This window comes from Hemiscyllium ocellatum, chromosome 3 (assembly GCF_020745735.1).
Source record: "Hemiscyllium ocellatum isolate sHemOce1 chromosome 3, sHemOce1.pat.X.cur, whole genome shotgun sequence".
Classification (NCBI taxonomy): domain Eukaryota; kingdom Metazoa; phylum Chordata; class Chondrichthyes; order Orectolobiformes; family Hemiscylliidae; genus Hemiscyllium; species Hemiscyllium ocellatum.
In genome coordinates, this window is record NC_083403.1 from 76174747 (window position 1) to 76196003 (window position 21257).

At 42.1% G+C, this 21257-nt stretch overlaps 1 protein-coding gene across 1 annotated transcript in view; it reads left to right on the forward strand.

The window, feature by feature from the left end:
* The first annotated feature begins 433 nt into the window (after positions 1–433).
* The window catches only part of leg1.1 (liver-enriched gene 1, tandem duplicate 1), a 37172-nt gene continuing 16348 nt past the window's right edge, over positions 434–21257 (forward strand). The window contains exons 1-3 of the mRNA XM_060854833.1: positions 434–668; positions 11508–11594; positions 19458–19642. Of these exons, the coding sequence (XP_060710816.1) occupies positions 434–668; positions 11508–11594; positions 19458–19642 (507 nt within the window). The remainder of the gene's footprint in view (positions 669–11507; positions 11595–19457; positions 19643–21257) is intronic.

Below are 21257 nucleotides of genomic sequence, written 5' to 3' on the forward strand. Positions count from 1 at the left end.
TATAAAATAACTATTTCCCTATAAAACATTGATTCTTGTAGTGCATTGTAATCTCTATTGAAATGTTATCACTTAATAATTAACTCTTTCTTGTACTTGTAAACGCCTGATTTTCTAAGCTTTGCTCCCAGCGTGTACTGTCTTGTTAAGAAGTCATAGTTCATTATCCAATTGTATTGATTTGTTGTTAATTCAGTTGTCACATGAGTGAGGCTGAAACTTATTAATGACACTGGGAAAAGAAACACTTGTGAAATTCATGATAATTCATAGCAAACATACAGAGGAGACCATGGAGCTTATAAAAAGAGAATTGAACATTTTTTTGAAGTCATTCAAAATGGCGTGGCCTATTCCAGTTTGCAAAGCACCTGCCACTGCATTCTTTTCTGCATTTCTGATAATTTGTTCAAATGCAAACGGACATGACAGCATGAGAGAAGCTGAAAATTATCCACCACTATGGGATAATGTTCCAGACTCACTGGCTGGTTTTGTTACCATCCATAACAAAACGGTTATCAATCCTTGGAATTATCTGGAACGAATGGGAATGTATAAAATACTTCTGAGTGTCACAGCTAAGTACATGGAAAGTTTTGGACCCAGGAATACAGGAAATATGTTGTGGGGTTTGCCACTGCAACATGGATGGCAGTTTAACACAGGTATGAGATTAATTAAATGTGTTCATGATATAACCCTGAGCAAAATTCATGTCATTCTGAGTACTGCAAATGGACTGTACAGGAACAAATGTTATTTAAAAGTACAATTATATATAAACATAATAATACCAGGATAATAGTCTCAAATCTAAATGCTATTTGCATACGGTCCACTTATATGGTTTGAAGTACTATTGACTACTATCCATCACGAGCAGGAATCATTTTTTCCGTGGTTCTGAAAAAGCTCATAAGGATGATTTGGGATCTTGAGGCTTTGTGTAGGACATTGTTTTGTCCTGAGGGATGTCTGGATTTGTATTATGCATTTGAAAAATGTCTTGTGCTTTTTGCCACTCATCCTTTATTTTGTCATTGAGATTTTCCACAGACACTGAGTGCATTTAGTTTGGTCCAGGCCCAGGAGTTGTTGACAAATTTGCATTCTTTTAATGTTGTTTTTCTGCATATCCTAGAAGCACTCACGAACTCATGCACATACAAAATAAGAACAAAAGTACTGCCTCAAACCACTCTGGCAGTCAATAAATCCAATATTTGATTCCCTCACTTAACATGAACCTATCCACTTCTGCCTTCTGTTTCTCATGCATCTGCCCTGACTGTGGTGGATGAAGACATTCTGATTTGGGAGGCTGAAATCTGGCTTCCAAATTGTATGGCCAAACCAAAGAAGTTGATATCAGAAGTGCATAGTCTCGACATTTGCGGAACCTGCTTATGAGAATTCAATGATATTGGTGCATCTGTCCTTTCACTTGATATTTTAGATTTTTTACAAGCAGCACTGGTAATAACACTCCAGTATTTTGAGGTGCCTCCTGTACATTGACAATGTTTCAGCCCTGTAATGTAAGGAAGAGACCATGAGCTTGTAATAAATCATGACCTTTGTTTCAATTTTGAAGTTGTGATCTCCAAACACCCACTTTCACATGTGGCTAAAGATTGCCTTAGCAAATTTCAGGTAATCCTAAATTTCTTTGTCAATGTTCACTTTCTGAGAAAGGTAATTATCAAGTTATTGGAAGACTTCTGTATTTTCCAAGCATTAATTCTGAAATCTAACAAATGGGCTAGGGTGTATGCATTTGAGTTTGTTGATGGAAGACTTTGGTTTTCTGAATGTTGAATATGTGCCCCATCTTCACATATGCCTCAGCATATATGGTGATGATTTTCTGGAGATCAGCTCCAACACATCACTGACCATCAAGCCCAGGGACAACCTGGTTCAAATGAAGAGTGCAGCATGACATGCCAACAGCAATATTAGGAGTCCCTAAAAATGAGGTGTCAACCTAGTGAAACTACACCACAGGATCCTTTGTGTGACAACACCATATGGAGCAAGTGATACATCATGCTAAGAAATTCTACAACCCACAAATGAGAGCTCAGCCCTGCAGTCTTGCTACATTTAGTCATGAATGATTGCAGACAATTAAACAATTCACTGGAGGAAAAGGAGGTAAATATTACCGTGATGGGCAAGCCCAGCTCATCAGTACAACTGGTAAGGCTGAAGCATTTGCAATGATCTTTGTTCAGAAGTCCCAAGTGTATATTCCATCTTGGCATCCTCTGGAGGTCTAAGCATTACAGATTTTTAGCCAATTTGGTCCATTCCATTTCTTATCAGTAAACACCTGGAAGCAATGCATGTCAGCAAAAGTACTGAAGGCATGCTCCACAGTGTTCTATGTCCCCAGGCAAGCCATTCCAGTATAGCTACAACACTGGTATCTACCCAAAAATGTGAATAAAAAGGCCTGAAACTCAAAAGGTGAGGTGAGATTCAATATACTTGACCTCAAGACCACATTTGACCTAATGAGGCACCTAGAAGCCCAAGTAAAACAAAGGTCAATGGGAATTGCAGGAGATAGAGAACTGTCCTCTAGTTGGAATCATACCCATTACAAAGGATGATGGTTGTGGTTGTTGGAGTTCAGTCAGGTCAAACCCAAGACATCTCTGCAGGAGTCCCTCAGGATGGTGTCCTGGGTCTAACCGTCTTCAGATGCTTCATCAACGGCCTTCCCTCCATCATAATGTGAGAAGGAGAAGTGTCTGCTGATGATGACACAGTGTTCAGTGCCATTTGCAATGTTGCAGATACTGAATCAGCCTATGTTAAAATGCAGTAGGCCCTGGACTCATAAGTGGAAAATAACATTTATACGACAGATGTCAGACAAAGATGAATTCCAATAACAGAGATTCTATCCACTGACTTTGGGTATTTCTATCGCTGAATTCTGTACTGTCAAAATCCTGGGCACTGCTGTTGATGAGGAACGAAATAGACTTGCCTGATAAATAATGTGACTAGAAGTGCAGATCAGAGGCTCGGAATCCTACAGCAAGTAACCCATCCACTGACTCCCCAAATCCTGTCCATCATCTACAAGGCACAAATCATAAGTCTGATGAAATCCTCCCCACTTGCCTGGATGAGTGCAGCTCCAACAACAGTCAATAAGCTTAGACCATGCAAGAGAAAGCAGCCACTTAACTGGCACCTCATCCAATATTACGCCTCATCCATTACCTCCGTCACTAATGCTCAACAGCAGCAGTATGTATCATTCACAAGATGCACTGCAGGAATTCACCATTAGCCAGCACCTTCCATACCCATTACCACTTACATCTTAAAGGACAAGAGCATTGATGCAAATGAACATCACCACTTGCAAGTTCCCTTCCAGACCATATGCCATCCAGACACCATTCTTTCACCATCACTGAGTCAAAATCCTGGAAATTCCTCCCCAACAATATTGTGGGTGTACCTACGCCAAATAGACTGCAGTAGTTCAAGTAGACTGCTCACCACCACTATCAGAAGTCCCTATATTACTGATGAATCATCACTTTTTTGGAGATCATTGACTGAAGTCAGATGGTTTTAGATTTTAATTGGAATCATCAGTCATAGAGTCATATAGCATGAAAATAGACCCTTTGGTCCAACCAGTCCATGCCAAATATAATCCCAACCTAAACAAGCCCCACCTGCCTGCTCCTGGCCCATACCCCTCCAAACCTTTCCTATTCGAGTATCTATCCAAATGTCTTTTAAACATTATAATTATATTCATCACCTCCTCAAGAAGTTCATTCCACAAGCGAACCACTGTCTGTGTTAAAAAATTGCCTCTAATGTCTTTTTAAAATCTCTCTTCTCTCACCATAAAAATGTGCCTCCTACTCTTGAAATTCCCCATCTAGGGAAAAGACAACTACCATAGTGCTATCTTTACCTCTCCTTATTTTATAAATTTCTAGTAGGTTGCCTTTTAACCTCCTACACTCTAGTGAAAAAAAAGCCCCAGCTTATCCAGCCTTTCTTTATAACTCAAATCTTCCATACCCGACAACATTCTGATCAAATTTATGAACACCCTCCAGCTTGATAATACGTTTGATAAATAGAGTTGCAGTCCACCAGGGTGCTAGTCACAAAGAATGGTGACAAATTTTGGAGTACACCCATAAATGAGTAGAACTTGCTGGAGTGCCTCATAATTTACAGATTTAAAGGCTTTGCTCAAGGTGAAAGAAAAAACACATAAAGAATTTAATGTTGTCTGCAAGATTTTTGTGTCGTTGGCAAGATGTGAAAATCATGTTTGCTGTGACCATTGATAACGTGAACCCACCTTGAGATTTAGAGGGTTGCTGTTCAGTACGTGTAATGAGTCTGTTCAGAAGACTTTTTAAATCATTTGTGGGATGTAGGCGTCACTGGCTAGCCAGCACTTATTTCCAGTCCCCAGTTGCCCTTGAGAGGGTGGTGATGAGTTGCCTTCTTGTCGACACATAATGTTCTTAGGGAAGGAATTCCAGGATTTTGACCCAGCGACAATGAAGGAACACTGATACATTTCCAAGTTAGGATGGTGAGTGGCTTGGAGTGAAACTTGAATGTGATAGTGTTCTCATATATGTTCTGCCCTTGTCATTCTAGATGGAAGTGGTCGTAGGTTTGGAAGGTGCTGTCTGAGGATGTTTGGTGAATTTGTGCAGTACATCTTGTAAATAGTACACACTACTACTACTGAGCATCAGTGGTAGAGGGAGTGGATGTTTGTGGATGTGGTGCCAATCAAACCTTTCCTTAGACCATGCAAGAGAAAGCAGGCTGCTTTGTCTTGGATGGCGTTAAGATTCTTGAGTGTTGTTGGAACTGCACTCATCCAGACAAACATTCCTGACTTGTGTTTTGTCAATGATGGACAGGTTTTGGGGAGTCAGGAGATGAGTTACTTACCACAGTATTCCTAGCCTCTTGTAGCTGCTGTGGTGACACCAGTGAGCACTGGTCAATTGTAACCCCAAGGATGTTGACAGTGGGAAATTCAGTGATGGTAACACCATTGATTCACAAGGAATGGTGTTAATTTGTCTCTTATTGGTGATGGTCATAATTTGGTATTTGTGTGGCATGAATGTTATGTGTCACTTGTCAGCCCAAGCCTGGATACTGTCCAGATCTTGTTGCATTTGAACATTGACAATTCAGTATGAGGAGTCATGAATGGTGCTGAAGATTGCAGAATCATCAATGATCATTCTAAATTCTGGCCTTATGATGGAGGGAAGGTTATTGATGAAGTAGTTGAAGATGTTTGGGCCCTGCACACTACTCTGAGGATCTCCTGCAGAGATGTCCTGGAGCTGAAATGACTGAGCTCCAACAACCATGACCATCTTCCTATGTGCTAGGTATGATTCCAACCAGTGGAGAGTTTGGCAACTGACACCTATTGATTCCAGGTTTGCTAGGGCTCCTTAATGCCACAGTTGTTCAAATGCAGCCTTGATGCTAAGGCTGTCACTCTCACCTCACCTCTGAAATTCAGCTCTTTTGTCCATGTTTGAACCAACAGTTTAATGAAGTCAGGAACTGAGTGGTCCTGGTGGAACCCAAACTGGGCGTCACTGAGCAGGTGCTGCTTGATAGCACAGTTGATGACACCTTCCATCACTTTACTGATGATCAAGAGCAAACTGATGATGCAGTAATTGTCTGGGTTGAATTTGTCCTGCTCTTTATGTACAGGATGTACCTGGGCAGTTTTCCATACTATTGGATAGATGCCAGTGATGTAACTGTACCGGGAGAGCTTGGGTAGGGGAGTGGCAAGTTCTGGAGCACAAGTCTTCAGCACTTTTGCCGGAATGTTGTCAGAGCTGATACCATTTCCAGTATCCAGTGTCCCCAAACATTTCTTGATATCGTGTGGAGTAAATTGAATTGACTGAATACTGGCATCTATAATGCTAGGAACCACTGGAGTAAGCTGAGATGGCTCATCACTCAACACTTCTAGCTGAAGATTGCTGCAAATGTTTCTGCCTTATATTTTGTGCTGATGTGCCGGGCTCTTCCATCATTGAAGATGGGGACAATTGATGGACCAAATGGCCTGCTTCCACGCTGTAGGGATGCTATGATTGTATGATTTGTGCAGTCTCCTCCTCCAGTGAGTTGTTTGATTATCCACCACCACTCACAAATAGATGTAGCAGGACTGCAGAGCTTAGATCTTATCTGTTGGTTGTGAGATCACTTAGCTCTAGCACTTGCTGCTTATGATGTTTGGCATGGAAGTAATTCTGTTTCATAGCTTCACCAGGTTGACACTTCATTTCAAGTATGCCTGGTGCTGCACCTGCATGCCCTCCTGTACTCTCTATTGAACCAGGATTGATCCCATGGCTTGACCATGTGGTTACAGATTATGCTAGACTCCAATTCTGCTGCTACAGATGGCCCACAGCACCTCATGGATGCCCAGCGATGAGCAATTTAGCATGACCATGCACATCTTTGTTCCGTGGGGGTAAACTGGAGCACCCAGAGGAAACCCAAGCAAACACAAAGATAATGTGAAATTGCATACAGTCACCCGAGGCTGGAATTGAACCCATGTCCCTGGCTCTGTGAGGCAGCATTGCTAACCACTGAGCTGCCATGTGGAATATCATGAAAGCAGGACTTCATCTCCACATGACTGTGCAGTTGTCATTCTTACAGATACTGTCATGGATAGATTCATCTTCAGCTGACAGTTTGGTGAAGCTGAGATAAAGTTGTTTTTCCCTCTTGCTAGTTCCCTCACCACCTGCTGCAGAATCTGTTGAGCGGCTATATCTTTAAGGTAAAGTGAGGACTGCAGATGCTGGAAATCAGAGCAGAAAATGTGTTGCTGGAAAAGCAGCTGCAGGTCAGGCAGCATCCAAGGAGCAGGAGAATCGACGTTTCGGGCATGAGCCCTTCTTCAGGAATGAGGAAATTGTGTCCAGCGGGCTAACCTCTTCACCCCTTTCACCCACTCCAACCTCTCACCTTCTGAACGTGCAGCCCTCCACTCCCTCCGTTCCAACCCAACCTTACTATCAAACCGGCAGACAAGGGAGGCGTGGTAGTAGTTTGGTGCACCGACCTTAACACCGCTGAGGCTAAATGCCAGCTCGCGGACACCTCCTCCTACTGCACCCTTGACCATGAGCCCACCTCCCACCACCAAACCATCATCTCCCAGACCATCCATAACCTCATCACCTCAGGGGATCTCCCATCCACTGCCTCCAACCTCAGAGTCCCACAACCCTGCACCACCCGTTTCTACCTCCTGCCCAAAATTCACAAACCTGACTGCCCAAGCCAACCCATTGTCTCAGCCTGCTCCTGCCCCACCAAACTCATTTCTGCGTACCTCGACACAGTCCTGTCCCCCTTAGCCCAAGAACTCCCCACCTACGTTCGGGACACCACCCACGCCCTCCATCTCCTCCATGATTTTCGCTTCCCCGGTCCCCAACGCCTTATCTTCACCATGGACATCCAATCCCTGTACACCTCCATCCCCCATCACGAAGGACTCAAGGCCCTCCGCTTCTTCCTTTCCTGCCGTACCAACCAGTATCCTACCACTGACACCCTCCTACGACTGATTGAACTGGTCCTCACCCTGAACAACTTCTCTTTCCAATCCTCCCACTTCCTCCAAACCAAAGGAGTAGCCATTGGCACCTGCATGGGCCCCAGCTATGCCTGCCTCTTCATTGGATATGTGGAACAGTCCATCTTCCGCAGCTACACTGGCACCAGCCCCCACCTTTTCCTATGCTACATCGATGACTGTATCGGTGCTGCTTTGTGCTCCCACGAGGAGGTTGAACAGTTCATCCACTTTACCAACACCTTCCACACCGACCTCAAATTTACCTGGACCGTCTCAGACTCCTCCCTCCCCTTCCTAGACCTTTCCATTTCTATCTCAGGCAACCGAATCAACGCGGACATTTACTATAAACCGACCGACTCCCACAGCTACCTAGACTACACCTCCTCCCACCCTGCCCCCTGTAAAAATGCCATCCCATATTCCCAACTCCTTCGTCTCCGCCGCATCTGCTCCCAGGAGGATCAGTTCCAATACCATACAACACAGATGGCCTCCTTCTTCAAAGACCGCAATTTCCCCCAGACGTGATTTACGATGCCCTCCACCTCATCTCCTCCACTTCTCGCTCCTCCGTCCTTGAGCCCTGCCCCTCCAATCGCCATCAGGACAGAACCCCACTGGTCCTCACCTACCACCCCTCCAACCTCCATATACATTGTATCATCCGTCGTCATTTCTGCCACTTCCAAATGGACCCCACCACCAGGGATATATTTCCCTCCCCTCCCCTATCAGCGTTCTGAAAAGACCACTCCCTCCGTGACTCCCTCGTCAGGTCCACATCCCCCACCAACCCAACCTCCACTCCCGGCACCTTCCCCTGCAACCGCAGGAAATGCAAAACTTGCGCCCACACCTCCCCCCTTACTTCCCTCCAAGGCCCCAAGGGATCCTTCCATAACCGCCACAAATTCACCTGCACCTCCACACACATCATTTACTGCATCCGCTGCACCCGATGTGGCCTCCTCTATATTGGGGAGACAGGCCGCCTACTTGTGGAACGTTTCAGAGAACACCTCAGGGACACCCGGACCAACCAACCCAACCACCCCGTGGCTCAACACTTCAACTCCCCCTCCACCTCCACCAAGGGCATGCAGGTCCTTGGACTCCTCCATCACCAGACCATAGCAACACAATGGCTGGAGGAAGAGTGCCTCATCTTCCGCCTAGGAACCCTCTAACCACAAGGGATGAACTCTGATTTCTCCAGTTTCCTCAATTCCCCTCCCCTCACCTTGTCTCAGTCAAATCCCTCGGACTCAGCACCGTCTTCGTAACCTGCAATCTTCTTCCTGACCTCTCCGCCCCCACCCCCACTCTGGCCTATCACCCTCACCTTGACCTCCTTCCACCTATCGCATTTCCAACGCCCCTCCCCCAAGTCCCTCCTCCCTACCTTTAATCTTAGCCTGCTGGACACACTTTCCTCATTCCTACATCTTTAAGGTCCCTACCAGCTCAACCAGTAATGCTGCTGCTGAGCCACTCATGGTGATGGACATTGAAATCCCCCAAGCAGAGTACATTTCGTGCCCTTACAATCTTCAGTCTATATAATGATATTTCCTGCAATGAAGAGCAGGAAGATGTCTGTAATTTTTCACAGAGGGATTTGTTGTCTTTCTTGAAGGTTGTTACAACTTTGAACTTTGTTCAGACCAGCTTCTTCATTCCAAATTTGTAGGATGAGAGCACAGCTATGTAATGTTAGTTCCTCACTCTGTATTTAAATATTTTCCCAAGGATTCCATTGCCTCAGGCGCTTTGTTGTTCTTCATTTATCTGATAGCTTTCATCACCCCATTAGGCAGTTGTTAAGATCTGAGCTCATCTCTAACTGAGTGCTGAGGGTTGCAATTGAAAATACTTTCATCAACAGTGAATTCTTGATTAAAAAAGTCTTAAAAAGCTCCCTGCAACAGGTGTTGACATTTTCCTTTTCCATGATCTGATTTCCCACATCCTTAGATCTCAGAAGAGATGAATCTGGAGTGCTCAGAACATAAATGATCTTTGTAGCAGTAAAGGTGCCACAGATATCATTCATGTAAGCATGATGTAACATTTCCTTTGCCATGTCTACTCACCATCTGTTCTTCATGTTACAGGTACTCCTTTGTTACTCTCTGTCTTTGTTAGCAAGCTACTTTTTTTCTTGCTTTATGAAAGGCTTACATTTTGAAGTGTTAGAAGTCTAATTAGTGGGGTGTCTGTATTCACTAAAAGTACCATTCTTGTCCTTTCCAATGATCAAATAGATAAGCAAATGCACACATACTTCATCAAAAATAAAAATACCAAATAAATGTATGGGATATTTCTAAATGGAGATTCTTGCAATACAGATTCTGGAACAGAAGGCCTACGTCTTGTGCCCCATCTACAACAGAGGTGTGACATAATGCATCTGAACAGATTGATTAAAAATATCTGTGAGAATTCTGCTTTCTTTTTGTTTTTTAATGATCCTAAATGTAGCATAAACTCTGGTGTCTCAGATCAACAAACCTAAGATTTATGAGATTCCCTGAAATTGTTCACTAATAAAATTCTCTCTCTCCTCCCTCTGAATAAATCTTTTGCCTGATTTGTGCTACCCAGATTTCATCAGGAATCCAGCATGTGAAGAAGATTGATTACCATTTCTCATTCTACCCGTCTGTATATTAACACTTAAGGCAACATATCAGCATGCTATGTTTCTCGTTTGTTATTTTTATTTGGTGTTCACTACATTTCTGTGGCTAGGTGGGTTTGTCTGGTTAGTTTCCTAAAAATGTTGTGGACAAACTGAAGGTCAACGCTGATGCTATTCCTTTATGGTCCAACTTCATCTAAGTTAGAGCATTTACGTATTACACATACAAATGTCAGCACAAACTATTTAACAAGAATGATGTTGATTTCAAAAAGCTATTTAATAATAGTTTCTTTGTTTCTAATTACATAGCAACACTTTGAATCATTCAGACCTCCTTTACAACTTAGCAATTGGAGTAATATTTACTAAATTTGAAACAAACACAAATTTTGCTAGAAAATCTCAGCAGAATAGAAGAGTCTGAAGAAGAGTCATACTGGACTCAAAACGTTAAGTGTCTATCTCTCTCTCTGCAAATGTAGCCAGACCTACTGAGATTTTTTCTGTGTCTGTTTCAGATTTCCAGCTTCCACAGTATTTTGCTTTAATTTACTAAATTTGTTTGGTCTGCTCAATGAAAATATGAAACCATTTATCGCAACACAAAGTACTTGTAGGAAATTATTTAGATAAATCCAATCTAACCACAGAACCGCTGCAACAGAGGTTCACTGAACACCAAATAAAAATTACAAAGGAACAACAGAGTATAGTGATATGTTCCTCTTAAGGGTTAATATACAGACAGGTAGGATGAGAAATGGTGCTCAGAATTCTTCATATACTGAATTCCCAATGGAATCTGAGTAACAACAAATCAGGTCAAAAGACTTATTGATAGGGAGAAGAGAGGGAATTTTGTAAGTGAACAATCTCAGGGGTTCTCATATATCTTGTAACAAATAGTTTCAAAGCAGGAGTGACAGACTTAAGAAGAGTTTGTCAGCCTTTGTATAAAATGTTGCAAAGGGAACATGAACAAGAAAACAGCAATTATTTAAAAGCAAAAACTCACAAATTTGGGAATATTATCTTATTATCATTGCAATCAGTTTGTAAAAACATTCATTTGATTTCTGAGAGGTTTTGAATATCATTTTGTTGCAATTACCCTAATAATATTAACTGAGATGTAGAATTGGATAATAGTATATTGCTGAGCATAACTAATTTGTCTTGTTATTCTAGGTAGATTAGCAGATCCATCTGATGCAACGTCTTGTGGTCAGCAAACTGGTGACCCACTATGTATTTCAACAACAAGTTGGTGGTCCTGTGAGTAGTAACATTTCTTGAATTAACGAAAGTATATAAAATTGTTTTTATCACACTCCTCGACTACTTTTTCAAATATAATTCAAACTAACTGCACTGCAGGAATCAATTAAGAACCAGCTAAAGTTAATTCATCAACTAGTCAAAGCAGTTCGCTCTTTGCAGTGTCAATTTGTTGAATGTTTACAATAACCCAATGAGGTGAGATGTTTCACTGCAAAGACAGAACTGAGAGGAGGAGAAGGCAGCAGCAAGTTTATAAAGAGCGGGGAGAGGCTGTCTTGCACTACTTGGCCTATTTTTCTCATATCCCTGTCCTTGTCACTCTAGTGGAAAGAGCATATGAAATCACACGGAAGCAGGTAGGTGACTGGTTAGAATAGGATAGAATTTGTTTTATTGTCACATGTAATCAAATGAATACAGTAAAAAGTTTACAAGTTGCCACTTATGGCACCATCTTAGATACAAAGATACCTTGGTACAGATTCTTAAGTATAATTTTTTAGGGGAAAAATATTAGAAAAGCAAATAAATAAAAAGTCTAGCATTATAGATCATAGGATAAATTAGAAAAATAAAGTAATAAAAAGTTCAGAATAACAGTCCTTCCAACCCAGTCTACACTAGCACCTACCCTTTAGGCTGTGCTGGGCCTTGATTCCAGACTTTGCCAGGTTCTACTTTGAGGTTTTTGAGGCAGAGAGAGACTACTCTGCAATCATTCTGAGACTAGAAGTCAACGCGGAGGCCACTCCAAGCTGTTGAGGGACTGCCATTATGGGCCACCAAGAGACTGCTATGTTGGGCTGCTGAGAGATCGCCACATCATGCTGGGCTGAAAGACCACCGTGCCGCTTCCATGCTGAGGCCAAGAGTCCGAGTCTGCATTGAGGCTGGGAGTTCACGACATTGCCAAGAAGAAAGAAGGAAAAAAGCACAAAAGAGAAAAAAAAAGAAAAAAAAGAAAAGAAATGGATGGAGAGGACAAACTCTGGTACCACGCCACCTTGGATCATGGAATTTGGCTGTTTGGCAAGTATCTGGTAATTGATTAAGGTATATTTTACTCCAAAGACTTAAAAGAATAATAGAGCTAAGGTAAAGGAAGTAAATCAAAATACAGGAAACTAAAGATTGAATAAAGTAATTAAATAGTTAATTAAAATGAATTATGGCTTTTAGGAAAGATGATGTGTCACATGTGCAGCAAGTGGGAATATCTGGATTCCAATGTAATCCATGACAAACATTTCTGCAGTAGGTGTTTGCACCCCAAGTAGCTATGGCCCAGAGTTTACGAACTGTAGGCTGGACTGAAAACTCACTGAAACATTAGGAGGTGTGGAAATTAGATGGACACCTTATCCTAGGAAGCAGTCAGACCCCTTAGCATATGGTTTTCTGCTTGTCACTGATCAGAGATAGAAAAATGTGACTGCGTGTGAGGGACATATGGGAACAGAGGAGGTGGAGAAACCTCAGCCTTTGCAATTGCCCAACCCATCTGAAGTAGTTTTGGCTTACTTGCATGAGAGTGGGAGCTGCAGGGTGCATATATTAACTAACAATGGTGCCATAGTGCAGGAAGCCATTCAAGTGGAGGCAGCAAAAAAAGGATCTAGTGGTAGCAGGGACAATCAGAGATTGACATTTCCCAGTGGAAAAGACCGAGAGTTTGGTATTACCTGCAACATGCCAGAGTTAAGGAAATCTGCACAGGACTGGAGAGGAAATTACAATAGGAAGGAGACGATCCAGTTGTTATGGTCCACATGGTACCACTGACAGGACAAGGAAAAGGTTCTGCATAGATGGTATGAGGGGCTCAGCACAAGTTGAAAGAGCTACACCTCAGTGGTACTAATTTCCAGATTGTTACTGAATTATGAGCAAATTGACATCAAGCAAATAAGATTCAAGAAGTGAAAGTACGGCTCAAAGATTAGTGTGGAGAAGTGGATTCTGGTGCATTGGACCCTGGCACCGTTACTGGAAAAATAAACGCCAGTTACTTTAGAAAGATGTACATCTGGGTTGTGCTGGGACCATTGTTCTATTGAGCTACATCATTAGTAAAGTAAAAAGGAAACTAAACGGAAGGGGCGAGAGATCAAATTTGGGGAGATGTGGTAAATCCAAGAGTAAAGATAGGGCAGGAGAGAAAGTATTTATGTGCAAAATGACAAACAGCCAAGAAGAAATAGAGTACATCATCTGATAAGGCTAGAGGTTACAAAATAATAAAGGACAAAATTTAAGGCTCTTTTATATTACATTCATATAACATGCATATAATATTCAAAACAATATGGACCACTTGCACAAATAGAAGCAAATAAGTATGATCTGAAAGCCTTTATTGAGACTTGGCTGCAAGGTAAGATAGATTCAGACCTGAACATTGAATGTTACAAGATATTTGGGAAGGATACAAGCTAGGAAAAAGCAGAGGAATGGCTCTGTTATTTAGTCATGGCATTAGCAAATTAATGAGGAACTATCTAAGTTCAAGCAACTAGGTTGTAGAGGTAACTTAGGTAGAGATGAGAAATGATAACGGCAAGGAGTAACTTGTAGGAGTGATGTTCATGCTCCTTAACAGTAACTACATGGTAGGATGAATTATAAAGGAAGAAATAATGGGAGCCTGTCAAGAAGCTAATGTAATAATCATGCGGACGTATTATCTACATATAGACTGGAACAATCAAATGGACAAAGGTAGTCTAGATGTGAAGTTCAGGATAATTTCCTGGGGGAGCACTGCCCCACCTCGTTTTCATTTTTTGCTTAATGTTCCTAAATGTTGAATACCTTTTACACATTCAGTCCAGCGTGTGGCACACTGCAGCCACATCTTCATAATGGCAGTTAAGCTTTATTTTTATAAGTGGCATCAATTCATCCATATTGTTGCTAATGTTGCACGCATTTAGTAACTAAGTCATGTAGAGTGCCTCTCATGAGGTATTTGGGAACTGTGGTCACTTCATATGACCAATATGAATATATGAGCAGGAGCTACTTCTGGATACAGGAGCCTGACCTCTTGGTTTTTGAACTCAAATTGTGGCTGATGTCATTGTGGTGCACCAAAAGTCTGAGTTGGATGGATTGCACATCCAGAAAGTGGTCACTTTCTAGGTTTACTACTTGTAGGTAGATAGGAAATGGATGACTGCTAGACAGTCATGACAACCAGACAGCTAGTGCAAGAGTTGCCAATGTCCCACTCAAGAATGGTGTTCCATTCTGGATACTGTAAAGTGCAATGATTCCTCAGTGTTAAATATTCCTGATTGCAAGATGTTCAGGTAAGATAGGAAAGGAAGATTTCGGGCAGAGTGGCAGTCTTAGTTAAGGAAAGCATTGCAGTACTGGGCAAAGAGGATGTCTCAGAGGGTTTAAGGGTTGAATTAATTACACTAGAACTGAGGAACAAGAAGAATGCAGTTTATAGACTACCAACTCATGCAATGAACATAGAGGGACAAATCTGCAAATAAATTACAAGACGGTGCAAGAATTATAGACTAAATGTAATGTTGGACTAATTACTTAATAGAAGAGGACTTAGTAGATAATGGCAATACTAAGGGAAGAGAGGAGCATGCTTTCTTAGATAATATCTAGGAGAATTTTCTACAGCAGTATGTGTCCAGTCCAGCAAGAAAGGAGGAACTGCTAGACCTGGTTCTTGGGAACAAGTAACTAGGAAAGCTAATAGAATATCACCACTTATTCCAAGCAGAGAATTGGCAGGTTACGCTTCAGTTTACAGAGCACTGGTGAGACCACACTGAGTGTACTGTGCAATGTATTAGTCACCATATTTGAGAAGCAATGTAAATGTATTGGAGGCAATTTAGAGAAGGTTTACCAAACTAATACCTGGAATGGGAAGATTGTTTTGTGAGGAAAGGTTGGTCGGGCTACAATTTCAACCCCTGGAGTTGAGTAGCATAACCAGATAAACCCAATCCAGCCACGTACTACTGCAGCTTCATTGAAGTATGTAACATCCTGAGGCGTTTTGACATGGATGAAGTGGAAAGGCAATTTCCTGTTACTGGGGAATACTAGGGCTGCAAGCTCTTGTCCCCAGTAACAACTTAGTAAGGCATCTGGCCAGCTCATACATGGCAGGAACATAAGAGTCTCAAGGATATGGGCATTACGGTAGTTCTCAGGGTATCAGCGTACACTTCCAAGGAACGGTACTGATGATCACAGGTCACAAGTACATTGAAGGAGTAGAATACCTTTCTGTTGGTGAATTCAATGGAATTTTGAAATGGTGCAGTATGTATACAGCCTATAGTATCCTGCACCTGCAGGGAGCCAGCTATCTTCCTGAATCCTATTTCCCAAGTTGCAGAACTGACCTCATCATAGGGAAACAGGATAAAGTGATGGGACCTGCCATAATTGGCATCAGTAACAGGCTTGATATATTTCTGAGTTGACAATTGAGAGATCCCACATAAACGTTCAAAGCAGCTGTCAGTTTGACAGTTACTAGTATGGAATGGCCACCCACTCCCTCAGATCACAGGTCCTGCTCTACCAATTGGCACAGTCAATCACGGTGTCCCGGGACATCCCCAGCCTGAGTCAACACTGTACCTTGATCATCTGGAGGAAACAATATCAACAATAAAAATACTCTGGCCGTCCTCTACCTCTTGAGGGGACCCTTAGCTTCAACTGCTACATATGGAAGCTGTTTAGCAACTGTTGGAGGTTGCTGCTGGTACGTGGCTTTTTGGCGCATCCCGTTCTTCTCCATTTCTCTGCACAACAACAGGGATAATCCTGCTGTGGTTGCATCCAAAGGTCATACTCATAATGAATCTGTTTGGGGAATGTACAAACCAGAGCAGGTTCTCAGTAATATGAGCTGTTAGTATTGGCATCATTCCTTGATACAGTCGGACATGGAGCACTCTGAGAAAGAGGGCCATAGAATGTCACTGCATGATGCTTTGACAATAGTGCATTCATCAGAATAAGGTCCAGTCATGTTGCAAAGACACAGTAGAAGATTAAATGCTTCATGAATATGAAACCCTTCTCCTCCCAATCCCCCAACACCCATGGAGAATATCATTGCGCATAAATGCATCTTACATTCCACTTCAAATGAGAACAAATCCTTTCCTACCCCTGTGTAGCCTATGAGGTCTTGCATTAGCTTTGCAGTTTGTGGCCCATACGTGCAACTTCTAAGGTTGCCTGCTTCTGCTTCACCGAAATAACTATCTTCACTCTGCAATGATGAATAACATGGTCAAAGTTGCTTGTGATCAACATTTGCACCTCACACAGTTGGACACAATGACATGATTGCAAATGACAGCAACCTATGTTGTACAAGAGCATGATTCATGAACCTGCTCCTTGAAGGGTCTCCCATCCCCTAGAAAGAGCTGCACATTGGGACAGAAAAGTAAAACATTGACACTGCACATTCTGGATGTGGTTGCAGCCTTTTTCCATTTGTAGTTTGACTCATTTGGCTAAGCATGCTGACAAACATGACCCGCTACCTGGTTTTGCATCTGCACTAAGCAACTCAGAAAAACAGAAGCATTGTGAATCTTCAAAGCAACTGAGGGAGCAAAGTGTTGAATAGCAAGCCAAAGCAGGATTGTTGTAAGCATGAAAGTAGGAACATAGTGAATGAGTGCTAAGAATGTGAGTGAAGAGACCTGAGATGCATCCTGATCCAATCCATGAGATGGGTGCTTGTCCCTGGAAGCAAAGTGTACATGAAAAATATTACAATGAGAGCTACCCGTCCACTCCGACGTATAAGATTGAACGTCAGAAGTGTACTGTAAATGGATTATGATTCAAGGAAACTGGCAGGTTATTCTTTTCACAAGTGAAGGCTGAATATTGGAATTGGAATAAACAAAACTAGTAAAGTTGTAATGTCTTTCCAGAGAATACTGTCCAAGTGTAGTACAAATCAATTGGTTCCTGTGTTCACAAATTAAGTAGAGGTTAAAGTTTGGTTAGTTGAGTGGGTAAAAACTTGCTGGATGGAATTTGATATGGAAAAACATGGGTTATGTGTTTTGGCAGGATGGAATAGAAGAGCTGAATAATATTTAGGTGGAGAAAGACTGCAGGAAGCTGAAGCACAGAAGGATTTTGGAATCAATTTTGGAGCCTAACATCGAAATTTGGCATTAATAGATGGAATGTTGATATCCATTTTTCTAAAACTTTACAAGGTACTAGCTAGGCCATGCCTAGAATAATGTTTGGTTCCCTTATCTAAGGAAATATACACTGGCACTGGAGTCAGTCCAAAGCTTTACTCAGTTGATCCAACTGCACTGGAAGGATTTCCTTACAGCAAGACATTGATCAGGTTGGTCTTGCATTCATTGGAGTTTCGAAGAACAAGAGATATCTTGGAGATTAACAGTGATGACAGTTGTTTTTCGAGCAGAAGTGTCTAGAGCCATAGGCTATTATCTCAGACAAAGGAATCACCCATTTAAGACAGAGATGAGAAGAAATTTCTTCTTTCAAAGTGCAATGGATTTGTGGGATTCTTTAACACAAAGGGCTGTAGGGATGGGTCATTAAGTATATTCAAGGCTGAAATAGACCGATTTTTAAATAGTAAGATAATCAATGGTTAAGGGGAAAAGGCAGTAAAATGGAGATGGAGATTATGATATCAACCACGATCTCATTGAGTCATAAAGTCATACAGCACAGAAACAGACACTTTGGTTTAACTCATCCATGCTGACCAAATGCATTTGACCCATATCTGTCTACATCTTTCCTTTTTATATACCTATTCAATGTATTTTAAATGTTGTAACTGCATCCACCAATTCCTCTGGCAGTTCTTTCTACATACCCTCTGTGTGAAAAGGTTACCCCTCAGACCCCTTTTAATCATTCTCTCACCTTAAAAATATGTCCACTAGTTTTGAACTCCTTACCCTAAGAAAAAGACCCTTGCTATTCACCACCTCTGTGCCCCTCATGATTTTATAAACCTCTATAAAGTCACCACTCAACTTCATATGCTCCAGTGAAAAATGTCCCAGGCTATCTAGCCTTTCCTTATAACTCGAACCCTTTAGTCCTAGCAAGATCCTGGTAAATGTTTTCTGAACCCTTTCCAATTTAATAATATCGTTCCTATAGCAGGGCAACCAGAACTGTGCAGAGTACTCGAAAAATAGGCCAAATAAGTTACTTTTTCTCCTTTGTCTTACGGTTTCCAAAATATTAATTGAATTAAAAATGCATTGATCCAAGCTTTCTCTTGGATAAGGTTAATGTAAAATGTGAATTTAGTTTCTGATCCTGTTTACATGTTACTCCTAGTTTACATGTTGAGGAATTGATTTTTACTTAAGAAATGAATTGCCGGGGAATAGGTATTGGGATCTCCAGTAGTTTCGGAAAAGACCTTTGAGGCTGTTGGAATGGAAGTTGCATAGGAACATCTGAGTAACTTTAAAAAAATCAATCGCTTTCTGTAAATCTGCTGTGAAAATCATGTTCTGACTAAAGGTGTGAATGTGTTCAAAGGCAGAGATGAAAGATTAGGTTATCTGACTCATATGTAATTAATTGATCATCTCTATAGAAAAATATCTTCACTTCTCCACACTCAAACTGGGAGGTTTCACTGAATTTTGCTGTCTGCTGGAATCTGGGACATATACAAATTGCCAAGTATTCCATTACTTTCATATATGTCCAATCATGAGAGTTTGAGAGAATTTAGATGCTGCCTACTGACTTGCATATGTTTGGAGATCTGAGGAACAAGATGATCTTATGGCATCCACACAAATTTTGTATCCATTCCTGTTTTAGGCATGAATTACTATCTGGCCACCATACCATTTCTGGGTGCAGTTGAAGCAGGCTTCTTTGATGAATGGCCTTTTGAGATAGAAATTTCACCTCCTGAAGAACATGTGGATGATTTTTGTTACAACACCAGAGACTGTCATGTACTCATTCCTGATACAATGGCTAAGTGGACAAATTTTTTTCAGGTATATTGCTCTTTCAAGTTATTGGAATATTGCACATTTATTTATCACTCATCTAAAAAGAATGGAGACAGATGATGGTTGATTCAGCATGGAAACCAAGAAGAAAAATCATGGTGTACTAATTGTTTCACATCTTAGTTTCTCAAGCATTAAATTGGTGTGAACATGTATAGTACAGTAAGAGATGCAGTCATGCCTGTACTAAACCAAAATAGTGTGCCTCATCATATTGTGGTATTGGTAAAGCACAGTGGGTCAGGCAGCATCTGAGGAGCAGGAGAATCAAAATTTCAGGCAAAAGCCCTTCATCAGGAATGAGGCTGTGAGTCGAGGGAGTGGTGCGATAAATGGGAGGGGGGGGTGGGGCTGGGGGAAGGTGGCTGAGAGTATGATAGGTAGATGGAGATGAGGGTAATGGTGATAGCTCGGAGAGGCAAGTGGAGCGGATGGATGGGAAGGAAGAGGGACAGGTAGAATGGCAGTGTTGAGTTGGAAGGTTGGAACTGGGATAAGGTGGGGGGGGAGGGGAAATGAGGAAACTGGTGAAATCCACATTGATGCCATGTAGTGGGCGGGTCCTGAGGCAGAAGATGAAGCGTTCTTCCTCCAGGCATCGGGTGTTAATGGTTTGGTGGTGGAGGAGGCCCAGGACCTGCATGTCCTTGGCAGAGTGGAAAGGGAGGGGGGATTGAAGTATTCGGCCACTGGATGGTGGGGTTGGTTGGTGTGGATATCCCAGAGATGTTCTCTGACGTGCTGTGCAAGTAGGCATCCTGTCTTCCCAATGTAGAGGAGACCGCACCAGGACCAATGGATACAGTTAATGACATGTCGAAGTGCAAGTAAAATCTGATTGATGTGGAAGCCTCCTTTGGGGCCATGGACAGAGGTGAGGTGGGAGGTGTGGGAGCAGGTTTTGTAATTCCTACAGTGGCAGAGGAAGGTGGCGGGAGGGGAGGATGGGTTGGCACCATTGATTGAGATGGATAGGTCTAGGAAGGGGAGGGAGGTGTCTGAGATGGTCCAGGTGACCTTAAGATCGGGGTGGAATGTGTTGGTGAAGTTGATGAACTGTTCAGCCTCCTTGCGGGAGCACAACCTATCACTATTACCCCCATCTCCATCTAGCACTCTCAGCTACCTTCCCTCCAGCTCCGCTCCCCCTCCCATTTATCTCACCATCCCTTCAGTTTACACCCTCATTCCTGATGAAGGACTTTTGCCCGAAATGTCAATTTTCCTGCTCCTCGGATGCTACTTGACCTGCTGTGCTTTTCCAGCACCACACTCTCGACTCTAATCTCCAGCATTTGCACTCCTCACTTTCACTTACCTCGTCATATTGGATGAGGTGCCTATAGAAATATAGGATGCATCACATAGAAATATGTGATTGTAGGATGTGTTAAGAAACTTCAACATGTAATGCTAGTGGTGGCAAAGCAAATCAGGATAAACATGTGGAAATTTAATACGGTGCTTTTGGATGATGATGTTGAGGAGCTCACACATAGATGAAAAACAGGACTGGGTGGACTCCAAAAGTAACAGTCCTGAAATAGAAGAGATCTTTGCAATTTATTATCTCATTATTTCTGAATATGTAGCAATGGAA